The 18,748-nt window shown below is 38.6% G+C and overlaps 2 protein-coding genes across 2 annotated transcripts in view; both read right to left on the reverse strand.

Moving 5' to 3' along the window:
- The window catches only part of LOC110450168 (rab-like protein 2B), a 13,556-nt gene extending 6,148 nt beyond the window's left edge, over positions 1-7,408 (reverse strand). Inside the window, exons 1-5 of the mRNA XM_021497449.1 lie at positions 7,053-7,408; positions 2,796-2,825; positions 2,205-2,284; positions 1,793-1,872; positions 495-606 (exon numbers count right to left, since the gene is read on the reverse strand). Coding sequence (XP_021353124.1) covers positions 495-606; positions 1,793-1,872; positions 2,205-2,284; positions 2,796-2,825; positions 7,053-7,150 — 400 coding nt within the window. The 5' untranslated portion in view covers positions 7,151-7,408. The remainder of the gene's footprint in view (positions 1-494; positions 607-1,792; positions 1,873-2,204; positions 2,285-2,795; positions 2,826-7,052) is intronic.
- Positions 7,409-15,074: 7,666 nt separating this feature from the next.
- LOC110450169 lies at positions 15,075-16,640 on the reverse strand. Its single transcript, XM_021497450.1, has 2 exons — positions 15,798-16,640; positions 15,075-15,104 (listed from the first exon to the last, which is right to left on the reverse strand). The coding sequence occupies exons 1-2, from the start codon at positions 16,638-16,640 to the stop codon at positions 15,075-15,077; spliced, it is 873 nt and encodes a 290-aa protein (XP_021353125.1).
- Positions 16,641-18,748: the final 2,108 nt, after the last annotated feature.

The following is an 18,748-nucleotide window of genomic DNA, read 5'->3' on the forward strand; positions in this document are numbered from 1 at the left end:
ACCAGAGATACATTACTGACTAGGGAGGTCTCCTATTATCAGGGACACCAGAGATACATTACTGACTAGGGAGGTCTCATTAGTAGACATATTAACAGGGACAAACAATATTACTGTACGATACAAACACCATTTTTTTTAAAATAGCCGCATATAGTGGATTTTCATATTATACAATTTTCATGGGTTTTAAACTTTACAAATAGTGTTTTTTTCAGAAGACCTAAAGATCTGCATATATTAGCATAATATTTCTTTCAAATGAAGTAATAGGTTAGGTTTAGGAGTGGACGTTACACACAAGTACCTCCCTGCTGCGTATATCTGAACAGATCCAAATTGCAGTGGATGAAATGATGAAATAAAAGTAAACTCAACAAAATTGCAACAAAGTATACTTCAAATAATCCCTATCATTAGCTGATTTGATTCACCACCGCAAATCTAGTCTCACCCTTAAAGGGAGGTAATTCCTAAACGTTACCATTACTCACCATCTATTTTGTTACCCGCTACTAGACAGGGGATTTCTGGTCGATACTCTTGTAATTCTTTTAGCCAGTTTGATAAATTTTTATATGTTACTTTTCTCGTCGAATCAAAAACCTGAAACAGAAGTTAAAAATGAATAAAGCAAACAAGGGTTTGAAATAATATGAATTTTGAAGAAATAGAAACTTGATCAGAAAGCTGTACATACCAGTTTAAAAGTTGTTAAAAGTCAAGAACAAAGTGTCAGACTAAATATCAGTACTGTAGGCCTTATCTATGTCTCTGTATAAATAGTACTGCTGCCTTCGAGTCATTCAGTGACATCTACTTTTCAAACAATCTCAGCTTTCAGACTTTGCTTGGGTTATATAATGGCCTGGACATATAATGTGGTACATATCATTACATACAGAACACACTATGATGGACAGGTGTAACAACCTAATTTATACTACCGTTCATTATAGTTTTATCATACATATCATTACATACAGAACACACTATGATTGACGGGTGAAACAACCTCATTTATACTACCGTTCATTATAGTATTATCATACATATCATTACATACAGAACACACTATGATGGACGGGTGTAACAACCTCATTTATACTACCGTTCATTATAGTATTATCATACACATCATTACATACAGCACACACTATGATCGACTGATAATGGCTAAGTTTGTTTTGAACAAAAAAGTTCAAAACAAGAATTAAAACACAAACAAGAATTTTAAGCTTATTTTGCAAGCTTTCGAAAAAATCTGTTTCCTTTGTCAAGCAGAGAGTGTAAATGAATGGTGTCTCGACTCTAAACCACTGAAAACATCAGTGTGCCGAATCAGTAATGTCAGCTGTCAAAAATCATAGAGATATTTCACCCAATAGCACTCTTATACTGCTGACAGTCAGCAGGACAGGTAACACGTTTACCCATTCCGCCCATTAGTGGATGTTAAAATGGCCCCCTACTTCTCTGTTCATCGATTCCCCTTGCTTCCTAACCCAGAAAGTCAGGAAAATCAAAATTCACCTGGGTTAGGAGCGAAGGGGAANGGGGGGGGCACCACCAGCTGAGTCATCTTTATGACCCTTTTTCAACATTGATCAGGGGCGGAATGGGTATACATGTTTACCGTCCCCCTACCTGCCTGCAGTTTTTAAATCCTGTTTGTGTTCAAAACAAATTTAGCCTTTATTATTCATACAAAACTGATGAATCTTATTCTGAAAACTATGACTTGTGTGACACCCTAATGTAGTGTCAGTAATTCTAGTTTTATCCTACATACCAGTATACAGGCATGTGCTTGGTGGTAATAGGATGGATGCATATTATTAAATCTCTCCTGGCCTGCTGTGTCCCAGAAATCTGAAATACCATTCCACATGTATGTATTAGTATTCAAAATATAGCTGATGTAACAAGGATGGAAAACTCCTGGTAGTCACTGGCACACACACACAACAGACATATACACACACACTGTACACACACACACAACATATACACAAACAGACTTAAGAGGACAATCCCTGGTAGTCACGCACGCACGCACGCACACCCAACAGACATACACAAACAGACGTAAGAGGACAATTCCTGGTAGTCACTGGTACACACACACACACACACTTACACCAGACATACACACAAACAGACTTAAGAGGACAATTACTAGTAGTCACTGGCACTCTACTTACCGACAGATACTTTCTGGTTGTTAACTTCTGTTTCGTAGTTAAAAAGTGTAAGGGCAAATGTCGACAGCTGTTGTGGTTTGCTGTACTCAATTAAGGAAATGAATACAAATCATTACTGATTTCACCATGCATAGCACTGGTTGATGGTATTTTCATAATCAGGTTTCTTAAAACAGTTACTTCAGATGATTCCCGTTTCTGTAAACGGGTACTGAGATCGTCACTTACATTGACAACTGTAAGATAAGGTTCACCATGGATTAACTAGCGACCAGACTGCACCTTTACACCTGTACCAGAAAACTCTCATAAAATAGGCAATCATAATTCCCTTCCCATCGAGAGTAAATGTGTCCCTCCCTGATTTAACACCTGAACTCAATCAACATAACAGCATGGCCTGGTCGTGAAGACCGTACTGGGTGTCGGTGACAGACCTCACACCTGTATAGTGATGGTTTCCCAGAAAAATATTGGAAGTTTAGCCTCCTGTCACAAGAAATGGTATATTAATACTTGTAACAACGCTATATACGGTCAGCTCTGTTACACACACTGATTACAGCAGTAAAAGTATTCAACAAAGGATACTATCCATCCATGAGGAACCTTTCCACCAACCTACAATGCACAAAAACAACGTATATAATTCATATAAATGATCATGTCTGAGAATTACCAGAATTTTATTAATCTTGATTAATATTACTTAAACTCAATTAATTCACAGCATATATAAGCTTTAACTAACCATATTAAGCATAACCTCATAAAACACTTGAAAAGTTGGCAGGAACATGCAGTCATCACTCCTGTCTATTAAACTGTTTAAACAAAATATAGCTTACAGTATTTTTTTTATAAGATCAGAGTGCAGCTCTCGGCACTGCAGGTGCCAGTGCGATGTTGTGGTAACACATGTGTAGGTATAAAGGTAGAGGCAGATTAGAGCGAAGTTGTGCTGACACATGTGTAGATATATAAAGGCAGAGGCAGATTAGAGCAAAGTTGTGGTGACAGAGCGATGTTGTGGTAACACTATGTAGGTATAAAGGCAGAGGCAGGACAGAGGGATGTTGTGGTAACACATGTGTAGGTATCTCTCGGCACTGCAGGTGCCAGTGCGATGTTGTGGTGACACATGTGTAGGTATAAAGACAGAGGCAGATTAGAGCAAAGTTGTGCTGACCCATGTGTAGATATATAAAGGCAGAGGCAGATTAGAGCAAAGCTGTGGTGACACATGTGTAGGCATAAAGGCAGAGGCAGAACAGAGTGATGCTGTGGTAACACATGTGTAGGTCTAAAGGCAGAGGCAGATTAGAGCAAAGCTGTGGTGACACATGTGTAGGCATAAAGGCAGAGACAGAACAGAGCAAACTTGTGGTGACACATGTGTAGGTATAAAGACAGAGGCAGATTAGAGCAAAGTTGTGGTGCCACATGTGTAGGTATAAAGGCAGAGGCAGGACAGAGCGATGTTGTGGTAACACACGTGTAGGTATAAAGGCAGAGTCAGATTAGAGCGAAGTTGTGCTGACACATGTGTAGGTATTTAAAGGCAGAGGCAGAACAGAGTGATGCTGTGGTAACACATGTGTAGGTCTAAAGGCAGAGGCAGATTAGAGCGAAGTTGTGCTGACACATGTGTAGGTATTTAAAGGCAGAGGCAGAACAGAGTGATGCTGTGGTAACACATGTGTAGGTCTAAAGGCAGAGGCAGATTAGAGCAAAGCTGTGGTGACACATGTGTAGGCATAAAGGCAGAGGCAGAACAGAGCGAAGTTGTGGTGACACATGTGTAGGAATAAAGGCAGAGACAGAACAGAGCAAACTTGTGGTGACACATGTGTAGGTATAAAGGCGGAGGCAGATTAGAGCAAAGTTGTGGTGCCACATGTGTAGGTATAAAGGCAGAGACAGAACAGAGCAAACTTGTGGTGACACATGTGTAGGTATAAAGGCGGAGGCAGATTAGAGCAAAGTTGTGGTGCCACATGTGTAGGTATAAAGGCAGATTAGAGCGAAGTTGTGGTGACACATGTGTAGGAATAAAGGCAGAGACAGAACAGAGCAAAGTTGTGGTGACACATGTGTAGGTATAAAGACAGAGGCAGATTAGAGCAAAGTTGTGGTGCCACATGTGTAGGTATAAAGGCAGAGGCAGGACAGAGGGATGTTGTGGTAACACATGTGGAGGTATATAAAGGCAGAGGCAGAGTATAAAGGCAGAGGCAGATTAGAGTGAAGTTGTGGTGACACATGTGTAGGAATAAAGGCAGAGACAGAACAGAGCGATGTTGTGGGAACACTATGTAGGTATAAAGGCAGAGGCAGGACAGAGAGATGTTGTGGTAACACATGTGTAGGTATAAGGCAGAGGCAGATTAGAGCAAAGCTGTGGTGACACATGTGTAGGCATAAAGGCAGAGACAGAACAGAGCAAACTTGTGGTGACACATGTGTAGGTATAAAGGCGGAGGCAGATTAGAGCAAAGTTGTGGTGACACATGTGTAGGTATAAAGGCAGAGACAGAACAGAGCGATGTTGTGGTAACACATGTGTAGGTATAAAGGCAAAGGCAGATTAGAGCGAAGTTGTGGTGACACATGTGTAAATATATAAAGGCAGAGGCAGATTAGAGTGAAGTTGTGGTAACACATGTGTAGGTATATAACGGCAGAGGCAGAACAGAGTAATGTTGTGGTAACACATGTGTAGGTATATAAAGGCAGAGGCAGAACAGAGTGAAGTTGTGGTAACACATGTGTAGGTATAAAGGCAGAGGCAGATTAGAGCAAAGTTATGGTGACACATGTGTAGATATATAAAGGCAGAGGCAGATTAGAGTGAAGTTGTGCTAACACATGTGTAGGTATATAAAGGCAGAGGCAGAACAGAGTGATGTTGTGGTAACACATGTGTAGGTATAAAGGCAGAGGCAGAACAGAACGATGTTGTGGTGACACATGTGTAGGTATAAAGGCAGAGACAGAACAGAGCAAAGTTGTGGTGACACATGTGTAGGTATAAAGGCAGAGGCAGAACAGAACGATGTTGTGGTGACACATGTGTAGGTATAAAGGCAGAGGCAGATTAGAGCAAAGTTATGGTGACACATGTGTAGATATATAAAGGCAGAGGCAGAACAGAGTGAAGGTGTGGTAACACATGTGTAGGTATAAAGGCAGAGGCAGAACAGAACGATGTTGTGGTGACACATGTGTAGGTATATAAAGGCAGAGGCAGATTAGAGCGAAGTTGTGGTAATACATGTGTAGGTATTTAAAGGCAGAGGCAGATTAGAGCGAAGTTGTGGTAATACATGTGTAGGAATATAAAGGCAGAGGCAGATTAGAGCGAAGTTGTGTAGATATATAAAGGCGGAGGCAGAACAGAGCTATGTTGTGGTAACACATGTGTAGCTATAAAGGCAGAGGCAGATTAGAGCGAAGTTGTGGTAATACATGTGGAGGTATATAAAGGCAGAGGCAGAACAGACTGAAGTTGTGGTAACAAATGTGTAGGTATAAAGGCAGAGGCAGATTAGAGCGAAGTTGTGGTAATACATGTGTAGGTATTTAAAGGCAGAGGCAGATTAGAGCGAAGTTGTGGTAATACATGTGTAGGTATTTAAAGGCAGAGGCAGATTAGAGCGAAGTTGTGCTGACACATGTGTAGATATATAAAGGCGGAGGCAGAACAGAGCGATGTTGTGGTAACACATGTGGAGGTATAAAGGCAGAGGCAGAACAGAGCGATGTTGTGGTAACTCATGTGTAGGTATAAAGGCAGAGGCAGATTAGAGCGAAGTTGTGGTAATACATGTGTAGGTATATAAAGGCAGAGGCAGATTAGAGCGAAGTTGTGGTGACACATGTGTAGGTATATAAAGGCAGAGGCAGAACAGAACGATGTTGTGGTGACACATGTGTAGGTATATAAAGGCAAAGGCAGAACAGATCAATGGCAGAACGATGGGTACTCCCTCTCACCTGCATTTTTTTCATTTCATATTATTATTGTTTTAAATAGGCTAATTACAGTCAGAATTGCAAACCCCTGAGCATATATACACAGCTCATATATACTTCGCATAACATGAGATGTAGGGCAAGCTCTTTTAAAGGTTTTCTTTTTGACATAAAGCCATGAATGACACACATCCTACTCACTCAGGTACACTACAATTACTTCAACCAACCAACCAAATGTAGATTCTATGAGCACACTTGCTAAGAGCTCGAGGTTGGCATATGGTACATACATTTTTTTGTTCATATTGGACTAAGTTTATATATAATGCTGCTATGTTATACTAAAGGGACCCCATTGGAATATTCAGCCACAATGTGGCTTCATGGGTCATGCCAGGTAATTAAAGGCCTAAGTTAATCGAATCCAATCCTGTTTTTAAAGCTCTACTATTTCTATGCATAAATGGCTTAGATCACGTATAAATAACATCTATGATAATATATATATTTATGTAAAAATGTGATATACGTGTAATGTCTGCCTTAAGCTTTTACCTGAACAAATATTATCATATTAAAACAGTCACTCATCCGAAAGGAGGAAAAGTTGGTTTATATACAAAAATACAATTGATTACGGTCGAAGAGGAGGAAAATATTCTTCACGTGCATGATATAAAGACCTTATATTATGTAGGTAAATCAGTTTTATCTCCTCCCCGGTCCCGCTCATTCCAGCAAAGAGTGCATGAACACAACCAGCTGACAACTGTCATACCCTGCTATATCGACTCACTGATGAATGCATATATCAAAACACTGTTCAATCAACCACAGAAACAGTTAAACCTTTATGAAACAAACATTTACTTTGACTTGCCAACCGCACTGTCTCCTAGACATATTACTTTCACTTTGACATCTTCACCATCTCCTGCCTTGTCGTAGTCAGGTGCAACATTCGCCATTTTTGCTAAAGAATGTCAGCAGAGGATTGTGGGATTGATCGATCTAAGCATCGTGAATGAAAAGCCGTTCGCTCTAACCTCAATAACCCAGTTGTTATTGGAGGGTGTGTAACAATATTTAATGTTGCTGTTATTGGAGGGTAACAGTAAGTTTTGTATCGTGTCTGTCAAAAACAAAGTATCTTAAACTTGTAGATTTGGAGAGTATGTACCACAGAATGTACCCATAATATTGTCTAGAAAGTATGTCGATGAAGTATCCGACATTTTTAATATCAGGGAAAGTTAATCTACTTTCACTTTGACATATTATTCACTGACACAACTTTAAAATTTACGCATCGCATTCAAAATTGAATATTAGAACATTTTCATTTACACAGAGAACTTTTGATTTATGGAACAATTTTCCGTCGAATGTTATAGATGAAGATGAACACTGGCAAAACCATGCAAGCGCACACATACAGTTTTAAAGAAACAGTCGAAATCTAAACGTCGCAACTTTTGAAATATGTTTTTATTTTATCATTTCTTTTAATTTTTAGAGCTGACTGTCAATGGATTGTAAAATCCTAATTTTGTCAGAATAAAATCCATGTATCTGTGTACCACGGACTTATTCATTTATAGAGTTCCATTTCTAATCTTAAAAAAGGAATTCCATCATGGCACAACAATATAGCTAACAAAGTGAGTATTACAGATGATGCAATTAAAAAGAAATAAATAACGAGAAGTAATCAAACTACTAATGTTAAATCTACTGGCCCAGATTATATCAGTGATGGAATTCTCAAATATAAATGCACGGACGTAAAGATAGTTCTCATTCCGTAATAAATGCAATAAGCTATCTATAATTAGTGCTATTCTGAAAAGTGCCCTTTATCCAGCAACTGGATTATTTTTAAAACCACTTTTTAAATCTTTGGAACCTAATGTACCCTCCAATTACAGAGAAATCTTTGGAACCTAATGTACCCTCCAATCACAGAGAATTCTTTGGAACCTAATGTATCCTCCAATTCCAGAGAAATCTTTGGAACCTAATGTACCCTCCAATTCCAGAGAAATCTTTTGAACCTAATGTACCCTCCAATTACAGAGAAATCTTTGGAACCTAATGTACCCTCCAATTATAGAGAAATCTTTGGAACCTAATGTACCCTCCAATTACAGAGAAACCTTTGGAACCTAATGTACCTTCCAATTACAGAGAAATCTTTGGAACCTAATGTACCCTCCGATTACAGAGAAATCTTTGGAACCTAATGTACCCTCCAATTATAAGCCCTACACTTTTAACATGTCTATCAATGCTATTTAAAGTGTATTTATCCATTAAACCCATGAAATCAAGGAAATCTGCAGATGATTTGTTGATTCCGTCAGGATATCCAGAGGGTTTGCAAAACTCTTTAGATAATCTAGAACAATATTGTTCTATATGTCGATTGTCACTTAATCCTGACAAAACGAAAACGATGATTGTTCTGTGACGAAACACATCACAAAGAAGTAAACATGAATACAAGTATTTAGGCACAACTCTTTGGTAGATGTACACTAGCAGTGGAAGAGTGACAGGTTTTATTTACCACTAACCACTACCTTGGCTGAGGACAAATGTTCAACCCCCTACTAAGAGTTGTACTAACTTATAATTCAGGAGTATTGTGATTATCATGAGAAAGTTATCAATGCAGCCAATAGAGCTAATGCGTACAATAAATATGTGGACGTTATATCGATCATTTACTTAAAATGTGTAAACTGGTTGTTGGTGTTGGAAATTATGTGATTAGTAAAGCATCTAGGGTAGAACTAGGAAACATCCGGTATGTTGTTTGTAAATACTCAAGCCTTGTGCTACACTTTGTACCTACATAAAATTCCGCATAATGAAATAAATGATCTTGTAAAATAAACCGTTTAAACAAATAAACAAATGCATGACAATTTTATATACACAATGTACACATACATTGATAATATAGAGAAGTGATGATATACCATACAGTTTTAAGCATGATCCTTGCAATGCCAAGAATGAGTTAGGAATAAAAGGTTTGATAAAAACCTGAATTTATAGGAACTTTTAAACAATTTTTTAATAAGTTGTGAAACATTGATAACTCTTTTTATCTTTATAGTAAAGTTAAGAATAAATATAATCTTGTTTACTAAATTTTGAACAAAGACACTAATTAAAAAACTGGGAGTAAGTTATCGTATCTTTGAAATCTAAATTGACAGAGCTAAATCAATCATCGGCAAATCCATCTTTGTAAGATTTGTAACACAAAAGAAAAGGAGGTACAATTATTTTTCTAAATGTTTTTTTTTGAGAGACCTAAATTATATGCATCTTTAATTCTGACTCAAAACTTACAAAATATATTATCATCCAATGAACAGAAACTTTTGCGTGGTATGTGCCTCTCCATTACATTGTAGAAAGTCTTCTGAGCTGAGGAAGGTTCATAATGATGCTATTGATAGTTGTTTTGTTGTTTTGCTCATTTTTAGGTCGATCATTTGAATGTATATCGTTTAGATGAAAATGCAATAGAGTTGAAATTGAATTTGGAGGTGTAATACAGGAACAATACGTCCCGAGAAGTGATGATCTTATAAAGGGTTTGGCGAAATATCACCGGGATGTTACGGGTAATAACGTGTTACATATTTGGTAAAATTTTAATTCCTTTTCATAGTTCGGCAAATCAGCACACGACGTCAAAAATAATAATAATACCGAAACCTGACGATTAGACTCGTTTTAGTCTTCTTGGAAAACTGTTGATTTCGACATGAATGATTTTGTATGTTTTACGACAAACTAGCTATGTGTAGTTATGTGATGTAATAAGATAAAATAAGTAAATTCTTGTTATTAAAACTAGTTTAATATAATTTTAGGAAGGTAGACAAAGTAAAGATACCTAGGGAAAGTACAAATCACTTACGGTAAGAAACCTTTCGCTTTGAAGCTGCCCAGGTGTGGAACAGTCTACCTAACGAGATACGCTAAGCTGCCCAGGTGTGGAACAGTCTACCTAGTGAGATACGCTGAGCTGAAAAATACATATGATTATGTAGACTGTTGCGCACCTGGGGTGGTGAACTCTGAAAATGCTCCTGATGTGTTCCTGAATCCAATTAAGTTTTTCTGTTGTTCATAGTGTTTTAATCATTAACCGGTCATCTAACCGGCTTATTGAAGTGATTAAATTTCTGTTTTGAATTTTATGATTATTGTTAACCACCCTGTAATATATTCCTTGACTTAACAGTGTGTAGTTAACTGTCATGGATTTTATTGTACCAGTGTCAAATGGCAATGTAGTGACCACCCAGACCACCTGTACTGTAGCACACCATTGTAAATTGATGTATTTAATAGTGAATCTATTATTTCTTTATTAACTCTTACTTTACGTCTATTCATGAAGACATAATTGTATTGATTCCTTGATCTAATCCTCTAATGCTGTGATAATAGTTTACAAATCATGTGTTATTTTCCTAAGTTTAACTACGTCATTAGCTAAATTTTAAATAACCTTATTTGTTTTGGTGTAAGTTTAACTACGGTATTAGCTAAATTTTAAATAACCTGATTTGTTTTGGTGTCATGGGGCTAAGTGAGTTGGGATTGACACAACCACCTGTGCTGTGACACATTCTATGCTATATATATGTATGTCATTTAATCTTTTAGTGCTGATAGCCTGTAGATATATTGTTTAATATTACCACCAAGTGACCATACGTAGCTATAATATACTTTACTTTGCTTTATCGTTATTTGACCCATGTTTATTTGCATGCCATGTTTTTGTTTTTGTTTTGTTTTATTTTTTATTTATTTTTTTATTTTATAGCTAACTGAGCTAACGTTTGTTTGTTTTGTTTTATTTTTATACCCATGTCTCACAGAAATACCGCTACTGAGCTAACGTTTGTTTGTTTTGTTTTATTTTCACATCCATGTCTGTCACAGAAATAGCGCTACTGAGCTAACGTTTGTTTGTTTTGTTTTATTTTTATACCCATGTCTGACAAAGAGATAGCGCTACTGAGTTAACGTTTGTTTGTTTTATTTTCACACCCATGTCTGGAACAGAAATAGCGCTACTGAACTTCAGTTTGTTTGTTTTCACACCCATGTCTGACACAGATTTTGTTTGTTTGTTTGTTTATGTTTAACGGCCCATCGACGGCTGTGGTCATTTAGGGCCATGGTGATTTATTTATTTATTTTACTTTTTTAACAAACATGTGAATAGCGAAGATAAAATCAGATAAAATGGTTCATTTCAAAAGTATTCGCATTGTATGTGTAGATAATAAAAATTAAAAAAGGGAGTTAAAATAATAAAAGAGATAACGAATAGATGATATGGAATATGCGATATATATATAACGTCAAAAAGGATAAGGTGGGTTAAAAGACATCAGAGTCTATAAAATAGACCGATGTCTTTCAAATAGTTAAATAATGCCTTCGAATCCACGGAACTGAAAAGTGTTTTCATATCCGGGACTCGGAAGTAGTTATCACGAATGTGTTTAAAATCGGAACATTCTATTAAAAAATGCTCCACTGTAAATGGAGTGTCACATGCGTGGCATGAAGGTATATCTTCTCGTTTTAAAAGGTACGAATGAGTAGGATATGTGTGCCCAGTGCGGAGCCGAGCGAGGACAACTTCCTCTCTACGATCTTTCCGACTGGGAATAGATGTTTTAAGTTTCGGTTGTATCTTAAAAAGTTTGTTGTTGGTCTCCAGAGACCAGCGTTTCTGCCATTCATTTTGAATGGCTGTACGAATAGTAGGTTTAAAATCTGTGTATGGTAGTTTGATATTTGTTTGTTCGAGATTCAATGCATTTTTTGCTTCCCTGTCAGCAAATTCGTTGCCTTTTATTCCGACATGGCTCGGAATCCATAGTAAAGTTATTTTAGACTTTTTTAATATACGAGATATTCGATGAGCAAGGTTTTGTACGATTGTGTTTTTAGGATCTCGTAACTGTAAACTCTGTAGGACAGATAGAGAGTCTGAACAAATAATTGCCTTTTTAATGCGGTGTTCATCGATATGGTCGAGGGCCAAACCAATGGCGCATGCTTCAGCAGAAAAGATGGAGGCGCCGTCTGGTAGTCGGACTGAAGTGCAAGTATTGGCAGTACAGCAGGCTGCTGCCACTTTCTCACCTTCTTTGGAGCCATCGGTGTAAAGTTGTGTATGAGAAGGGTAATTCGAAATGCATTCCCGAAAGGAGGATTTGTGTTCTTCGGGCATAACACTTGATTTCCCTCGCTCATGTAATGTAAAGTTAAAATCGGGGGTTTGAATGGTCCACGGAGGAACATCAGATATGTTAAATTCAGCTATGTCCGTCAATTTTATGTTGAGTTCTTGCAGGAAATTCAAAATTCGGATACCAAATGTTGGCAGAAGTTTTTGGTTTTGCGTAAATATGTTTTGGTATTTGGGGTTGAATACTTGGTTGAAAGCAGGATTTTTAGGGTTTGATTTTAATTGAGTTGCAAATTGTAATGAAAGTTTTATTCTTCTGTCATAAAGGGATGGTTCATTTGCTTCCACGTACAGGCTTTTTACAGGTGTTGTTCGAAAAGCTCCCAGGGCAAGACGTAGCCCTTGGTTATGGATTGGATCTAGCATCTGAAGGTACGAACTGCGCGCTGACCCGTATACCATAGAACCATAATCCAGTTTTGTTCGAATAAGTGATCTGTATAGGCGCAAAAGCATTTCACGATCCGCTCCCCAATCAGTATGAGAAAGGACTCGTATAATGTTTAACGCCTTGGAACACTTATCCTTCAGATACTTTATATGTGGTATGAAAGAGAGTTTCGAATCAAAAATGAGGCCGAGAAATTTAGTCTGTTCAACAACAGGAATTCTAGTGCCATCGAGTGTTAGATTTGGGTCATTGTGTGCTTTTCGTTTTTGACAGAAATGCATGCACACAGTTTTGGATTTAGAGAATTTGAAGCCGTTTTCGTCTGCCCAATTTTGTAGTTTGTTTAAACTCTGTTGAAGTTGTCGTTCTATCGTGTGCATGTTCTTAGATCTGTAACAGATCAAGAAGTCATCCACAAATAACGACCCTTCTGTTGATTGACCAAGACATTTGACTATATCATTGATTTTAAGACCAAACAGTGTGACTGATAGGATTCCACCCTGTGGGACTCCCATTTCCTGTTTAGACGTTTCAGAAAAAGTTGAACCAACACGGACTTTGAAGTGTCTATCTGATAGGTAATTAGATATAAAATTGGGAAGGTTTCCACGTACGCCAAGGTCGTGAAGATCTTTCATGATGCCATACTGCCATGTAGTATCATAGGCCTTCTCAAGATCGAAGAACACAGCGACAAGGTGTTCTTTCTTGGCGAAAGCCTCTCGAATGAACGTCTCTAATCTGATGAGATGGTCATTTGTCCCTCTTCTATTTCTAAAGCCACTTTGAAGAGGGGATATTATATCGTTGGCCTCAAGAAACCAAACCAGTCTAGTGTTTATCATTCGTTCTAAAGTTTTACATACACAACTAGTCAGAGAGATAGGACGATAGTTGTTTGGGTCAGTAGCATCCTTTCCCGGTTTTGGGATAGGTATAATTGTGGAGTTCTTCCACGAATCGGGAATCTTTCCGGAAGCGTAAACTTGGTTGAATATGTAAAGAAGGCATGTTAGTGAAGAGTCCGGTAAGTGCTTTAGAAATTGATATGGAATATCATCAGGACCTGAAGCAGTGTCCTGTGATTTTCTAAGCGAATCAACAAGTTCTGGTAGGGTAAATTGTTCATTATAACTTTCTTTGTTTGATGATTTGAAATTGAGCCGTTTCTTTTCTCTCTTTTTTTTCAAAGACTGGAATTTTTGGGAGTGGTTTAAAGGGGATGAGTTTTTAGCTATGTTTTTTGCAAATGCATCAGCAATTTCAGTTATAGACGAGAAAATTTTGTTTTTATTAATGAGGTGGGAGGATGTTGCCTTTTTCTTTTTCCCACTTATTTTCCGAATCATATCCCATACTTTTTTTGAGGACGTGTTTGATGATATCTTGGATACATATTCTCTCCAGCTGTTTCTTTTGTCAATTTTAATTGATCGCCGAGCCTTTGCCCGCCAAATTTTAAATTCACTGTAGTTTGAAGCAGTTGGGCAATTGAAGTAGCGTCTTAGAGCAGCTGCCCGATTACTGCGTGTTTTAAAAGATTCTTCAGATAAAAGGAACTTCGTAGGTTTTGGAGCGGATTTTGGAATTGTCTTTTGGGCAATAGAAGTGAGTGTTTCAGTAAAAGTTTTGATAGGGTCGTCGAGGTTAGTAAAATTGTCTATGGTTAGTTTTTCAATGCACATGTGTTGGAATTGGGCCCAATCTGCTTTGTGCATATTCCATCGAGGTAGAGGATCATCAAGAGGAGTCCCAATATTCTGAAGAAAAATTGGGAAGTGGTCACTCCCACAAAGATCATCATTTACCCTCCAGTCATAGTCAAGTAAAATGGATGGATGGCATAATGATAGATCAATGTGGGTACGAGAGCCTGTAGCAGGGTGTAAATAAGTAGGGGTATTGTTGTTAAAAAGGCACAAGTTGTTTTTATCTATAAATTCCTCAATACGTCTTCCTCTCTCGTCTGTGTTGGGAGAGCCCCACAGGCTATTATGACCATTAAAATCACCGAGGATTATGAATGGTGTTGGGAGCTGGGAGACGAGATTATTGAGTTGCTCACAAGTGAAAACAATACTCGGAGGGAGATAAATTGAACAGACAGTTATTTGTCGGTGTAATGTTGCACAGACAGCAACAGCCTGTAAATTTGTGTTTAACTTGATCATTCTGTGAGGAATATTTTTATGGACAGCTACCGCTGCGCCACCTGCTGCTCTGCTAACTACAGTTGGAATATTAGTGTAGAGTGAGAAATTTCTAAGCGTGATTGGGTTTTTGAGCATGATTTCTTGAAGACAAAAAATGGCGGGTCTAAATTCTTTTGATAGATTCTGAAATTCTTCTATATTTGCCTTTAATCCGCGGATGTTCCATTGGATAATTGTGTTATTTATCTTTTGTTATTTTGGCTGGATTTCGATGGAGTTGAAGCACGAAGCGCGGAGGCATTCGTCTCCATCTCATCATCGAAATCTAGTATGACATTGAACCGGTTTGTCGGATCCTCTGATCCTTTGCCAAAGGTGACATTCAGATCCGGTCCTTCGGATTTGCCCCTCGCTATTTTAATTTTTTTCCTAGGTCTGTTGGTGGGTGATGTTGTCTCTGGTTTCAATTGGGATCGAGGAACAGATGTGAGTGAGCGAGATCGCTTCGAACGCACATGCCCCTCGCTATTTTAAACCTTTGGAGGGTTTTCTCCTGAAGAGGAAGGTGTTTTTGATGGTGGTGCTGGTTTTGATTGTGGTGCTGGTTTTGATTGTGGTGTAGGTTTTGATGAAGATGCTGGTTTTGATGAAGATGCTGGTTTTGATGGAGATGCTGGTTTTGATTGTTTGCTGTTTTTGGTTGGTTTTCGAAAAGTCGTGAAACGGGATGGGTCCCCCGTGAGGATTTTCAAGTTCTGTTGACCAGCCATGTCTGGGACTTGTGAGCCCCAGGCAGGTATGTCTTCAGAAACTTGAACCGAAGCATCCTTGACCGTGACACTGTCAACCGGCGCCTTGCCTCGAGTCACTTGTGCGTAAGAGGGTGTAGCAATGTCTGCACTCACGACTATCCTCCTGGCCTCGGGGAAAGAGACACCTCGGGTATATTTAACCCGTAATATCTCCCTCTCCTGGCTCCAGGTAGGGCAGTCGCGAGAAGAGGCAGCGTGCTTCCCCTCACAGTTGACACAGCGCAGGTTGGCGATGTCACAGTCATTTTGCTCGGTGTGACCCTCACGGCCACAATACTGGCAGATCGATTTTCGTCTACATCGCTTTTCGTGATGACCGTACTTCTGACAGTTTCGGCATCGCAATGGATTTGGGATGTAGACGGAAACGTTGTACCTCTGGTATCCGATTGTTAGTATTTGGGGTAGTGTTGGCGTTGAAAAAGTGATGATGAAGGTGTTTGTTTTGATTGTATCATTGTTTCTCCTGATCACCATCCGCCTCACCTCAGAGACCGGGACGCTCTCCTCCTGGAAATATGCCAGTATGTCTTCATCGGTGTCATTGCGCAAGGCTGGGCACCTGATTACCCCCTTGCTGCAATTAAGTGATGAGTGTGGTTTCACACTGACACCGATGCCGGCAAAACTGGTTGTTCCCAGTAGGTTCATCGCCTGTTGTTGGCGATAAACCTCTATAGGGGAGCCCGATCCCAATGGCTTAACAGATTTCACATCCCCTGCGATTCCCTGGATGCCCTTCCTCAACAGAAGTGGCGACAACGCGGCCGTTGTTTTACCACTCTGTGTGGAGGTCATCACAACGAATTGCGGGAACTGGGTGTTCTGTGTTGCGTTTTGTGTTGTTTTTTAACTTGGTTCATCGTTCCTGATTTTGTTATGTCCGTCGTTTAGGTGTTTTTTTTCTTTACCCATGTGTATATTTGTTTGTTTCACGATCTATGCCTCCACCCGCCACGGAGCCCAACAAGGGGACACTGGTGTGACGCGGATATCCAGCGCCAAGTGTCGGAGATACATAGAATAGTATACTCGTAAGAATATACATACTATTTGAAAGAGTATACTCTCGCGATTGACCCTAAGCCACCGCCTTCTTGGCAGTATGTAAACCAAGGGCTTGGCGTGACCAGCCGATTGGTGATAGAGGGCCCATATCACCTCTCGTCTACCCAGAGTCCGAAGCCAAAGCAGTATGTTGCAGAATATCGGATCATGTCTCCTTCCTATCAAGAGTTTGACAGTGATTCCGACTCTGCTCAACTACCAGGATCTTCTTCCCCCAGGAATACGAGATGCAACCCACGGCAAACAGGTTGGCTCAAATTGGAGCTACTGTGAAAGCCTTCTGCTACGATGACGCCCAGCGCGCCACAATCATACCCCCGAAATGATCACATACGCACTGAGCACCAACGTACCCAGCCTCGGGACGTGGACCCAGCTTTCTTGGAGGCCGTCTGACACAGAAATAGCGCTACTGAGCTAACGTTTGTTTGTTTTCACACCCATGTCTGACACAGAGATAGCGCTATTGAGCTAACGTTTGTTTGTTTTATTTTTACACCCATGTCTGACACAGAAATAGCGCTACTGAGCTAACGTTTGTTTGTTTTCACACCCATGTCTGACACAGAGATAGCGCTATTGAGCTAACGTTTGTTTGTTTTATTTTTACACCCATGTCTGACACAGAAATAGCGCTACTGAGCTAACGTTTGTTTGTTTTCACACCCATGTCTGACACAGAGATAGCGCTATTGAGCTAACGTTTGTTTGTTTTATTTTTACACCCATGTCTGACACAGAAATAGCGCTACTGAGCTAACGTTTGTTTGTTTTCACACCCATGTCTGACACAGAGATAGCGCTATTGAGCTAACGTTTGTTTGTTTTATTTTTACACCCATGTCTGACACAGAAATAGCGCTACTGAGCTAACGCTTGTTTGTTTTTGATATGGACGGTAACATGAGTATTCCTGTATCTAAACAGTTAATCATTTCGTTCAGTCACGAGTAGTGTTATTATATATTTGCAAATTAGTAGCATGTTGATAGAAAGCTTTTCATATCCCAGTTTATAACACATCTGCATACAGACGTCTGCGGAAAACATGATTAGCCTTTGGCAATAATTACCTTTATTTGATTTAAAGAAAACGTGAGATAGTACACAGAAGTGGGTAAATGTACATTTGTACTTAAATTATGGATTTTGCTCCATTGAATATTGGTCACCTGTCATTTCCTTTCTTAATCTGATGTATTTCTTCATTTCTTATATTTCTTGGACTATATTGATTTTTAAAAAAATCAATGAAAATAATGTATTTAACGAAAAAATAACGGGTGACAAATACCATAGGGACCTGAGAATTTGTTTCACTCTCAAGTTAGATTAAGTGAAGACGGCAAGTGTCCGAGACCATCCCTAATGTATTTCGATGCATCATGAATCTGATTCTATATTGTTTGGAAAATAAGCAAGCATTATACTACTTAGATTTCAAATGAAATTTCCTAAAGTGATACTTACATTATATAACACAATATATTATGTAAGAGACGTTCAGTATGGACAGAAATAATGTAAGGGGCAATACTGGTTATGTAAATGGCATTTAAAAAAAACATGTACCGCTTTGAATGCCTATGACGTTGCCCAAACAATATAATTGCAAAACGAACACAACTTGATATAATTACAAATCAAACACAATATAATTACATAACTAACACAATATAATTACAAATCAAACACAATATAATTACAAATCAAACTCAATATAATTACAAAGCAAACACAATATAATTACAAATCAACCATAATATAATGACAAATCAAACACAATATAATTACAAATCAAACACAATATAATTACAAAACGAACACAATATAATTAC

This window comes from Mizuhopecten yessoensis, unplaced genomic scaffold (assembly GCF_002113885.1).
Source record: "Mizuhopecten yessoensis strain PY_sf001 unplaced genomic scaffold, ASM211388v2 scaffold5061, whole genome shotgun sequence".
NCBI classification, from domain to species: domain Eukaryota; kingdom Metazoa; phylum Mollusca; class Bivalvia; order Pectinida; family Pectinidae; genus Mizuhopecten; species Mizuhopecten yessoensis.

Bases quoted from the DNA above. Each gene is read 5' to 3' on its own strand.
- LOC110450169 (XM_021497450.1), bottom strand. From the start codon at position 16,640: ATGACCTCCACACAGAGTGGTAAAACAACGGCCGCGTTGTCGCCACTT. The intron at 15,105-15,797 runs GCTGGTCAACAG...TTCCAACTGTAG, and splicing joins GCTCACAAGTCCCAGACATG to TTAGCAGAGCAGCAGGTGGC.